This window comes from Silurus meridionalis, chromosome 21 (genome assembly GCF_014805685.1).
Source record: "Silurus meridionalis isolate SWU-2019-XX chromosome 21, ASM1480568v1, whole genome shotgun sequence".
Classification (NCBI taxonomy): domain Eukaryota; kingdom Metazoa; phylum Chordata; class Actinopteri; order Siluriformes; family Siluridae; genus Silurus; species Silurus meridionalis.
The window spans coordinates 11,665,935-11,677,983 of NC_060904.1; the positions used below are offsets into that span (position 1 = coordinate 11,665,935).

Consider the following 12,049-nt stretch of genomic DNA (forward strand, 5'->3'; position numbering starts at 1 on the left):
CTTCCCCTGATTTAATAATCAGATTTTTATTTTTTACAAACAAAACTTTCTATGAGAATGAAACAAACACAGAGCAGTGTGTGTTAATGCTTCTAAAGCCTATTCTGAAAGGGCAGTTAGATAACATAGCAAAAATGTTGCATGACTACATTAAAGCTACCTCTAAGGAACAATTCTCATCAGCATATCACATGATCAAGTCACATGCTTCACTAATAATCCACCAATGTTTCCTGTACACCTAATTAGTGCCACTGTTTAAGTTTTGGATTTTATGTGCCTCGTTGTCAGTTATCTTTTGTAGTCCCATTGTGCGTCACTCAGCCCACGTTGTGTTCACGTTCTTGCCATGTGCATCTATTTTGTTTTGTTTTATATTCATAGTCTTTGTTTTTGTGTGCTTCATTCTATTGAAACTATTGCTTTACAGCAATCTGCACATCCGCCTTCTTAACCGACGCATGACAGAATGCGGATGCTTCGCTATCACAACAGCACATACAATCACCTACCTACAATAGTTCCTCTACATTGAAGCTGCATGCTTAATACCAATAAGACTTAAAACTTTTTTTTTGTATTATCAAGCAGATTCCCTGAGAAATTATTGTGAGTCAGCAATAGGAAAGTGCCTCCATACACATCTCCTCAGCTCACTCCAGCATGCTGACACACAAAAAACCTGGGCAAGGTCAAATATGAAAAGCTCAGCCAGATGTAGACAAGCCATTCTAGGCATAAAACTCGTTCAAATACTTTAAAGAAACCAGGAAACATTATATTACAGTAAACTTTTCCAACAGTAAAAAATTCCAAAGGAAGTAGATCCACAAACGGCCTGAATCTTTAAATGAATTGAGCTTCAGACACAGACAGGTGGGTGTATTTGAGGCTATTTGAACCCAAATACATACAGTTTAAGTATTTTAATTTTCAATTTAGAAAATGTATCTAACTACCAGTAAATAGCAGCTTTGAATCTTCTCTAAAAAAATTAAATCGCATTATGGTACCTCACTCGCTGAAAACATTCCCGACCAGGAATTTACTGGCTACCAGCGTCCTATACACAGACCAAACTAGTCAAGCTGGTATGCCATCATAGCCAGGTGAAGTTCTGATTAAAAGGAAGCAATTTTTCAATTATCACTAACAATTAAACATAACAGATATGTTTTTAACTCAGAAATCAGATAAAGATATAAGGAAGCTAGAAAATAACTTGGCAGCAAAAAATGGACTACCAGTTTGACCAGCTCTGCCTGTGTTATGACAGATGGTCAAGTCTGAGATGAATTTTTCAACATGGCAGGTTTTTCCTGACATCATGTCAAGTAGCTTAGTCATTTAAATACCCTTAGCCACTAATATTATAAATATTATGACTAAAAAAATCCTTTATTAAATTGTACCAATGTTAGCTATCTGCCTAGCTGGTTTGTGCTAGCAGTGACCTTTAAAAATCTTCCCAGGCTAGATCCTGTTAATGAGATATCAGTTAGCCTGTTAGCAAATATTAGCAGCGAAATTTTGTGATTTATAAAACTGCCTTAAATGCTTTCAGAATCCTGCTTGGTTGTGAAAGTATGTGACAATACAAAAGAAATGTAACTTCCTACTTTTTATCTGAAAGCTTCCACATACCATGTACCTGTACATTACATACCTTGCTACAGGAAGTAGTAGTTCAACTGATAGATTTTTAGCATTTTGAAAGCATTCCTTTAAGGAAATCTGATCTCAAATTGAATCTGTTGTAAAATCTGCCATTCTGCTTGTGTATGTTATCTGAGGTAAATTTACCTGAAAACACCCTGATAAAATGAAAACCTGGCTTCTTTCTCCCAAGTCCAATTGAGAGTATACCTCAATGTAGCTATAAATGGAAAACAAAAGCCAAATAGGTTTTAAATCTCTTATTGTTTCATTAATTAAATTATTCATTAACTTTCAGTAACTCATTTATCTTAGACATGGTATTCACCTATAAACACTAGGTATTAGCACTTTGTTTCTTAAGCTAGCAATGTGTTTTTAAGAGTTTTAAAATCCTTTTTCTTACATAATCAAGTGACTTTTTTAGAAGCCATCATACACTAATGGACACCTAACGTTCCTTTAGTCTGTCCTAAAGGTTTCAATAAAAAAAACATACACTAAATCAGCCATAACATTAAATCCACAAGTCTAATATGGTGTAGGTCCCCCTAGTGCTGTCAAAACAGCTCTGAACTGTTGAGGCATGGATGCCACGACACCTCTCATGCCGTGTTGTGGTATCTGGCACCAAGACATCATCAGCAGCTTCATTAAGTTTTATATTTAAGCTGGAGCCTCCAGGGATCAGACTTGATTGTCCAGCACATCCCACACATGCTTAATCAGATTGGGGTCTAGGAATCTAAAGGCCAAGTCAACATCTCAAAGTTTTTGTCATGTTCCTCAAACCAATTTTCAGTATTGCAGGGTTCATAATCATGCTGAAAGAGGTCACAGTCTTTAGGGAATTCCGTTTCCATGAAGGGGTGTACTTGGCAAGCCACGATTCACGGTGTGCTCTGGCACCTTATTATCCTGCTGAAAGAGGTCACTGACATTAGGGAATACTGTTGCCATTAAGGGGTGTAACTTGGCAAGCTGTAATTCACTACGTGTTCTGACACCTTTCTATCAAAGCCAACATTAGCACTTTCAGCATTTTGTGCTACAGTAGCTCCTTTGTGGCATTGCACCAGACGGCTTAGCTTTCACTTTGAACAGTTCAGAGCCCCCATGATACTGACATTGTTGCAGGTTGCTAACTTTATTCAGCACTTCTAAACGCTAATGTAGACTACATACTGGGAACACGGCATAAAACCTGCTGTTTTGGAGACCCAGTCGTGTAGTCATCACAATTTGTCACTTGACAGAGCAACTCAGATCTTTATACTTGCCCATTCTTCCTGTCTCCAACAAATTATCTTTGAGAACTGACTTTTCACTTGCTGGTTAATATATCCCACCAGTTGACAGGTGACAGTGTAACGAGATAATCAATGTTATTCACGTCACCTGTCAGTGGTTTTAATGTTATGGCTGGTTGGTATAAGTAGTCATTCTCAGTGCATCACAAAAGCTGCAGTGTAAAGCAAGGCTTTTTCCCATTTTATATCAGTAAAGATATTCTCTAATCTTTTGCACCCATTCCAGAATAAAACTATTTAGATTCTTAGATTCAGCTTGAATAAGCCTCTTTGCTCAGCCATGATAAAAAAAAAAAAAAAAAAAAAACAATCTTTGATACTAGTTGCTATAAATCTCCACCATAGATGCATCATTTTAAGAGATCACGGAGCTTATTTTGAGAACCATGAGCCTAGTGGACAAAAATAATGACAGACATCAATGCAGCCTGTGTACACAATGTCCTCCCATATGCAAAATATCCAAATAAAGATGTTAGATCCAAGCCTTATGAGGTGCTTATGCAGGTAACAGTTTTGTGTCTGTAACTAGTACCCCAGGCATGATTAATATGTGGACATTAGAATTCAAAATATAAGCCAAAATATGCCCTAATAAGTTATTTGAAAAACCTGGCACATAAAAACTTTCGCAATAGACGAGAGAGAAAATTCCAGCCAAGAGTGAATAATTTACCGTACCATCCAGCTCAGGTTTGTGAACTGCAAAATAGATAAACAAACTGTCATTGGTGGTGACAACTACTATCGGGTTTAAATAAATTCATTTCATTTGCAGCCTCTGTGAGGTATTTTTTTTTACTGACGGAACCTATAAACCTACATTTAATTATGCATCCAAATTAGGAAAATCAAGATGAAAAAGTTTTCACTTTGAAATGATTGTGTGTGTTATCGGGTCTATAAATGACAGATTCTTTGGTCTTTTAACAGCGTGGAAAGAATGAAAAAAGATGATCATTTATAAGTCAGTCTATGGGCAGGTTATTTTGAATCAAAATTAAGTAAAAAGAAATATCAGGAATCTGGAATTGCTTAAACATTATTATCTTGAAGCTTGGGCATGTCTTTTTTTGTAAAATTCTGGTGAGTGTGAGTTTTCCCCAAGTCCCTAATGGCATATAATAGCCTCCCAGGAGTAAACGGTAAATTGAACGAACTCCCTCTGAGATGGTAGTAAGAGATATTTCGTTCCAAAAGCGTGACACTGCAATGGCCAAGTCCGGGCATTCAGAGTAATAAAGTGATTCAATAAAGACTCTTTCGGTTCCCACACGTTATATTTTATTAATTAAAGCCTAATGTTAATTGTTTTTATAATCTTTCACTCTGTTGCTTTGAGAAGAGCCCTGCGAAAAAAAGCCAGACCTACTTACACATTTTTAATAGAATAGGAAATATTATTGCACAGACAAAATTAAGCATTAAACCTTAGTTTGGCCAAAACCTATTTTTAGGTGCAGACGAAGCAGGTGCATGCTCATTGTCCTATATATGCTGAGATCATTCCCGTCAAATAGATAAGCAAAAAGTCTCTGTATTCAGTAACAGGGTATTATGTTTCTAGTAACTGCCACAGTAAGCGTGTGCTATATCATGCTTTGAAATACTGGACTACGATCTACAAAAAAGGAAGGAATGTGATAATTGTTCATCATATAGTATGAACAGTATTTTAAAAAAGGTGTGTAGCATTTGTATATGTTTTCAGATAAACCCTGAACCTCTATATTAAATCTTCTAAGCCTATCTAATGAACTACTATTTGAAATGCAAGTATGATAGCTTGTTCCAATCAAAATTCCCAAACGCTAGCTGGATAGTAAAACCGTTTGGGAAATAAAACGGCATTTATATTACACAATATATATTACATTATATTGTGTTATCCAAACAAGCCGCCTCTAATGACAGAACATCTACACTACAGCATGTGACATGATGAAATTTCATTTTTGCAAGGATTTGCAACAAAAATAATGGCAGTATTGTTCGTTATTGATGTGTGCTATTGTGCCTCATGTGTCATATTACGTTGAGGACACTGCTTAAAAGCAGATGGCAGGTGTGTTTTGCAGTACTAATGGTGGGAGTTATGCAAGATATAATAATTAGCAGTGTCTAAACTAATTCTGACCTCTCGAATAATCACAGGCACAACTGTAATGGAATAAAAATATCTATACCCAATTAAAAAACGGATAAAAATGACAAATGCTTAAACAAGAAGCAGATACAGTAAAGAGCTGCAGCATGTTAAAACAACCAAAACCCTCCATTATGAGAGATTGCAGTTGATATATGCAAGCAGTGTAAAAATAGTCAAAGTGATTGTGCCAGGGGGTTATGGGACACCCTCAGGGGGAGTGGCTAATGTTCTCTGCTTTGTGGCTGATTGCTGCAGCATTTGACCTTCAAGCTTTGATATGGCATGTTCTTAACAATTGCATGGTCCACATAAAAACCACATAAAACCACATTACTATTCCTCTACTATCTAAAGGGGAGCAACAGGAAGAATTTTATAAACGAAGTCTGAGACCTAGCCAAAGGCTTTGTTAAATAATGAAGACAGAGAAACACCTCTAGATGAGCATGTCTGTTCCTGAACAAGAAATGTAGAAACCTGCATTATAGTTATGGGATCCCTTATTCTCATATAGTCAAGGACTGCTGTAAGTGTTTCCTTACAATCAAAGAAAAGGTAAAAAAATAATATTTGAAAAGACTTACATTTATACAACCAAATCAGATGGTGGAATTATTTTTTGAAAATGTGGGGAAAAAAGCAGAATTTTGTTATTTTCTACTGTCATACAAATGCAGCAGGCTAAGAAAGTGCTGCGCATAATGCAAATGATCAAGATACAGGAGCCTGAGTGCTCAGAATGCTAAAGCATATGTGTGGAAACAGAAGACAGATGGTTATGCATGTGGTCATGGTCCTAATACTAAGTGAAGAACCTCCGGGGAGGTTTCCTTCGGATCTAGTGCAGAGCTTTTCTGTGCATTTGTTTCCTAGCTGAATACCAGCAGTGAACTCATCAGCTTGTGACCGTGACCTCATACCGATAGCCTCAAAAAGGTCCTCACCTTGCTCATAATACATTCTGATAGTAAACCCCATCTCAGACAGCTCTTACAAATATAAACCTTAGGAAACAGGCTTTTTTGGGAATGACTTAAACAACAGATTGAACTATGGCCTGTTTGGATAGAATGTGGCTTCACAAACACTGGGTGCGTAGTCCGTCAGATATGCTGCAGCGTCATCCATAAAAGAGACAGAAGCTAAAAATAATCGTGGCCAATCATGCCCAAATGCAACCTGGACTAAAGCTTCTGTCTCTGTTCAGTGAACAACCTAGGATAACACATAGAACAGCAAGTTGTTTATTTGCAAATTGACTCCTGCATTGAAGTATGTCTTCCAAATTAAACTAAACCACCTATTTGTGAATTTGTCACTTGTCTGGCGCAGGCTTGTTGCAAGATTAAGTATCCACTGTCTGTTTCGGTCGCACAGCAAGTAAGCGTCTCAAAGGTATCTGCTCACTTTACGAGCTTCTTGTTCAATCACAAACCCACTGTGTGTGTGTGTGTTCACCTCTTGCATCACATCACATGGCTGGCAGATTTGCAGAGGAGAAAGCTGGCTCACATTTGGGGTTGCATATTTTCAGAGAAGACTCTGGGATTCCCCAACACTTTCTGCAAAGCTTGTTCTGGCAGTTTGGTCGCACCCTGCTTTGGCACAAAACCATACTTAGGTTCTGTGTAGTAGTTGCAGGATAAGCCCTGCAAATCATACAATCGTTTGTTGAAATACATGAGAGCTGGAGAGGGCATCTAAAGGCATCGTGCTGCCTCAAGTGTTTATTTCATGTTTCAGACAGAAGGAGGTAGATTATCTAGTGCTTCCTGGGTCTGCACACCAAAGACCTGCCTGATTACGAGCAGCAGGTGGCACTGGATTAGGCATTTGATCAACTGAAAAGATTCTGTTTTAGTTTTGCTAAAGCAGCCTTATTTTCAGACTGCAGCAGATTTGTTGTGGGGTTACACTCAATTACGCTCCGATCACTAGAACTTTAGGAAATGAGACACAGCCATTAAATGTCCATCAAAGTCTTTCTCTGTATGCAAAGCAGCTATGCAGATGTACTGCCCATTTCTGTTCCTGCCAAAACAATGCTGCAATGGAGCTTTCTTTTTTCTTTGTAGAGCACTTGCTTCACCCTGTACTGATATTACAGCCTGATAACAAATAATCAGCAGTATTTCCACCCAATGAGGTGTGCACCATGTTCCATTATCAGCCGCTAGGGCTGGGCAGTATATCATCATAATATCAATATTGTGAGAAAATGATCTCGCAATAGACTTTTTTCTGAGATATTGTTGGTATGGTGACTATTTATTTATTTTTAAATTTTTAATAATTGCAAATAAAATGTTATTGAATGGATGCTACTAATGTGGTCATTTTTTTTCCAACAATTTTTTGTCTTTGTAGGCATCTAAAAATGCAACTCGGTTTAATATATTTTTATGGATTTTAATTATGTGACACTTCAGAGATTTTAGCGACTGTCCTACACCTAATTGATCGAGTAGCGTGCACCTAGCCATGGTTTATCCTGCTTATAGCATTGTCATTTTCCAGAACTGACAAATTAAAGCTGTCGTTGATATTTGTAGGGCAAAATGAAATGGACAAAAATAGCATTGATATTTTATATATGAATCGTTATATCAATTTGTATCATATTTGAATAATACATTTGGAATCTGAATCACACAGAGAAAAAGCAGTGTGACAGATATTAGATGTAGTTATTAGTGCAAGAGAGATTGTGTGTGTGTGTGTGTGTGTGAGAGAGAGAGAGAGAGAGAGAGAGAGAGAGAGAGAGAGAGATTGTGTGTGTGAGAGAGAGAGAGAGAGTGATTGTGTGTGTGTGAGAGAGAGAGAGAGAGAGAGAGAGAGAGAGAGAGATTGTGTGTGTGTGTGAGAGAGAGAGAGAGAGAGAGAGATTGTGTGTCTGTGCTACGTCTCTACTAATAATGAAGCTGTTGTTGTTAGTTCATTGTGCCATTTTTTGTTAATTTCTATTTTTAAACGCCTTCATCTCCAGTTAGTCAAATGATCTTGTGCTCAGCTAGATTATCATTTATTGCCCTATTCACCGATTCAAATTAATAAAAAAAGGTTTACAATATCTCTATCGCTCTGTGATCAACGGCAACTATATGTTATGGTCAAAGTGCATACAGGGGAATAAATTAATTTAAGATTGTGTAAAGCACTTTTAGCTGTTGATTATCCCGAACATGTTCTATTCTTCTCAATTAAACTCTTCCTTCTTTTTGTAATTTGTTCTATAACACAAAAAGATGTTAGAAAAGAATTCGCAACTGGTATCTGATATCACCTGGCGAATTTTTGAGTGCAATACTTTCCCTGAAAGAGTTTGGCAACACTGATACCGAAACTCTGAAAAAACACCTGCCTTCTTTTCTTCAGAACTAAGAATAGCTTCTGCCTGTTTTTATTTATTCTGTCAATCTATTCATTCTGTTTTTGTCTTTCACATATGTTCTTGTGTTTTGGGTCACTGTCATATTTTCACCCTTATTACTACATGACGTTTTTGCTTGTATTACTTATTTTGTTAGCTTTAAACAGGCCGCATTAGTGAGTCCGTAGGTTTTTTAGTGCCATATAAATAAACTCCAACACCACGTGTAGACAAATCAGTGTTGTAATATCCTACAAACGCTTAGTGTGCTCACGCGCTCACGACAAACGCCTTTCCACATGTTCGACAAGCGAAGTTGAATCTCTTTAATATCTCTGAAGGTTTCATACACGTTTCCTGCATGTGAATCAGGCCAGCTGGCAGGAAAATACAGCTCATTGCTAGCCTTTAGGCGCCGTGCCACCCAGCGTAAGGGAAAAAAAAAGCAAATGACTTGTGGCTCAAACAGCTCATGATGAAAATGCACAAGCTTTGCTGTAACATGATACAAGCAAGACACCTGATCACCGCACTTCAACCAGCACCTACCAATGTCGCCACCAACAAAAAACATCTTTGTTGTGAAAGACAATGTTGTGTAAATCAAAGGTCTGTCTGTGGGTACGCTTATAGAAAAAAAGGCACCAAACGTTTCCTGTTCATTGGAAAGGTATAGTCAAGGATGCAGATTATTTGTGTGTGTGTGTGTGTGTGTGTGTGTGTTAGGTACATGTGCTTTTAAATGGCTTTAGAGTAAATCTTTACTGGTCTTTATGATCTGATAAAGCACCTTAAATTAAGTATACTATATGTTTATGTTCCTCGACTTTATTAATGAAAGAAAAACAGAGTTTTTGACTTATCAAGGAGGAGGTTATTTCAGCATATTGTTATTGAGACACACATTAGGAAAATCATCAACTGAATAAAAGGTTCAACCTACAGAAACACAGTTCCACTAGGTTTTCCGAGGACACAAAGCCTTTGACTCATTTGACTAACTCAGGTGTAAGCCTGATAACCGGAAGTTGGCAGGTACAGTACACACTTTGACCTCACTTCAAAGTGCAAATCATTCCGGCTGAAATCTTTGCGGCTTGGATTTGCTCAATCAGCAACACCTTGTTAAAGAGCGGGTTGTGTACTGTATAAACATGTTGATTAGTGACACAGTGAGTTTGCTGTGTCGGTAGGAAGCAAACCCGAGCACCATCTGTCAGCGGAAGGAAAACCCAGAGGGAAACACAGTGGCACAGCAAAGCGCTCAGCCAAAGTTTTTGAGATGAGTAAACAAAATAAATCAAACCGGTGAAGACAGTCCTCCTCTGTCCGCTCTTACATAACAGCAAGACATATTCAAGATTCAAACTGTGAGACTGATACGATTTCTGTCATCGGGTTTTAATGTGGTATTACATAAATAAATAAACAAATGTGACCAGCAAAAGACTTGTAGGAACTTCGAGTTCTGTCGCTGTGAAAGTGAGTCTACTCACCGGTAACTCAACATTGACATCTGAGCCGTCCAGCAGCAGAACCTTGCACGTGATGGCCGCTTTACTATTACCCGCGGCGGGTATGTGCACTACGGTGCCTCCGGTCACCACGGGGGGCATGGGCATCTGCTGCTGGTGCGCCTGTAGCGCCTGGTTCACGCCTCGTCCGGCGCCGTCGAGCTCGTCGGACGGCCGAAAGCGCCTCCGCGAGCGGAGACTGAACGTCCTGCGGAGAAAGCCCATCATCTTTCAAGTGAAAGAGAAAGCGGGGCGACGCGGCGTGGCGCGGCGAACCGCGTAGAAGTGACGTGCCGAAGGATCCGAGGTCCAGGTGTTTTGCCCCAGATGATTACGGAGATCTCGATCAGGCGAGTCTCGGGATCAGCAAAGCGATCTGTTGCGACGCAGACCTGTAGAGAGAGCGGGATCGAGGGACTTGTCACGCAGGACGACTAATCGTGGAGAGAACAGCGCGCGCGCACACACGTTTTCAGCGTCTCTCCACTGCGTAATGATGATTTCATTAAAGACGCTGAACGCCACAAATCCCGATTCACTCTTGGTTTGGTTTTCGCTCCGTGACGGTGAAACCCGCTTGTGTTGTTGTTTTTTTTTCGGTCTCGCGGTATTATTTCCGCGCTCTCCACTGACCGAAACTGATGCACCTTCCAGGTAAGTAATCCAGAGAAACTGGCCAGGCAGCTTTTACTGCGCATGCTCGAATCACGGAGAAACACTCAAAAACTTTTCTTCCCTGTAAATGCTTGGCAGCGCCACCTGCTGGTCATCAGAGGGTTACCGGTGCGCAATTCTTCTCATCGACCTAAACTCTGAAACTCACCTCAAATACCTTTCAGGAAAAGCACTTTTCTTTTCACCCCTCATGCCTTCGTCAAAGGGCGTTTTCAAACGCATTCTTGTAAACACGTTGTTTTGAACCAACTGTTAGAACTCACACCACTCAGAAAGCAAGCAAGTCAAAAATATCACATTTTAATAATGTCTTTATTAATAAAGTGATAATTGTCCAAGTATTTCTACTCAGATTGTGTACTTGTGGATATTCTATAAAATTATACAGATCTGAAATAGTTTTAGTGTCCATGGTTTCCTCCTCCTCCCAAATAACATTGATCAGTAGGTAGATTGATACAGCGAACTTGCCTTAAGTGTAACTATGTGTATAGTGATGGACTGGAACCTCATCTGTTTCATGCCCAGTGTTCCCGTTATAGGCTCCAGATCCACTGCAACACCAACCAAGATGATGCGGTTACCAAAAATGAGTGAATAAATATAGATTTACACAGTTGATTGGTCTTGTTTTTTTGGTCACTTGTCTGTGAAATGATGTAGAGAGGAAAGTTTGAATATAGCAGCATGGCAGTGCATCAGTGTCAGTAAGTGCTTGGATGACTTTTATGCAGTATTACTGCATATTTTTTCTTTAAATACCATAATAAAACCAAAATAAACCAAAATTGAAATCTTGTTAAATAGATGTATATCTACTGTATGCCCATTTACATTCTTCAACCTTATGAAAACAATTTCATTTTTAATTTAAATTTTTTTCATTTCTTCTGCTCAAAATGAGAGATGATTCCATAAAAAAGACACAACAGTAGTAGAACTCTGACCTGCAAGTCAAAGCTGCAGCATTACTGTTAAAATAAGTGTATTTGAGGTGTTCCCAAATTTTGCTATACTCATTTTACATAATTATTTCCTTAACTTTTTACTGCTTTTCTTTTCCATGAGCCTTTATCTCTGCCCCATAAAAGCTGAAAAGCTAACAAAAATGATTAAATCTCCCTATTACAACCATCTACCATCATGCCTAAAAACCAAATGATGTCTTTATTCGTGTCCATTCCTCCTGTTCTCCTCTTGTCAGCTGCTAGTTGTTTGGCTGTGTTTGAATCTCTCTCGGTACACATGCAGGATGGCGTGGCATACGAAGCTGAACTGGCACTGAAAAAAACACCACAGACACAGACACAGATGAACAATAGTCTACAATGCCATGTAAATCGTACATGAGGTATTAAAGCAGTGGAAATGAAAG

At 38.7% G+C, this 12,049-nt stretch overlaps 2 protein-coding genes across 3 annotated transcripts in view; both read right to left on the reverse strand.

Moving 5' to 3' along the window:
• Positions 1–10,849, reverse strand: part of epb41l4b (erythrocyte membrane protein band 4.1 like 4B) — a 32,594-nt gene extending 21,745 nt beyond the window's left edge. The window contains exon 1 of one of the 2 annotated variants that reach the window (XM_046833694.1): positions 9,982–10,849. In XM_046833694.1, the coding sequence (XP_046689650.1) occupies positions 9,982–10,227 (246 nt within the window). In that variant the 5' untranslated portion in view covers positions 10,228–10,849. The remainder of the gene's footprint in view (positions 1–9,981) is intronic. The other variant, XM_046833695.1, reaches the window with a different exon arrangement.
• Positions 10,850–10,967: 118 nt separating this feature from the next.
• The window catches only part of ptpn3 (protein tyrosine phosphatase non-receptor type 3), a 33,687-nt gene continuing 32,605 nt past the window's right edge, over positions 10,968–12,049 (reverse strand). The window contains exon 26 of the mRNA XM_046833691.1: positions 10,968–11,955. Within this exon, the coding sequence (XP_046689647.1) occupies positions 11,875–11,955 (81 nt within the window). The 3' untranslated portion in view covers positions 10,968–11,874. The remainder of the gene's footprint in view (positions 11,956–12,049) is intronic.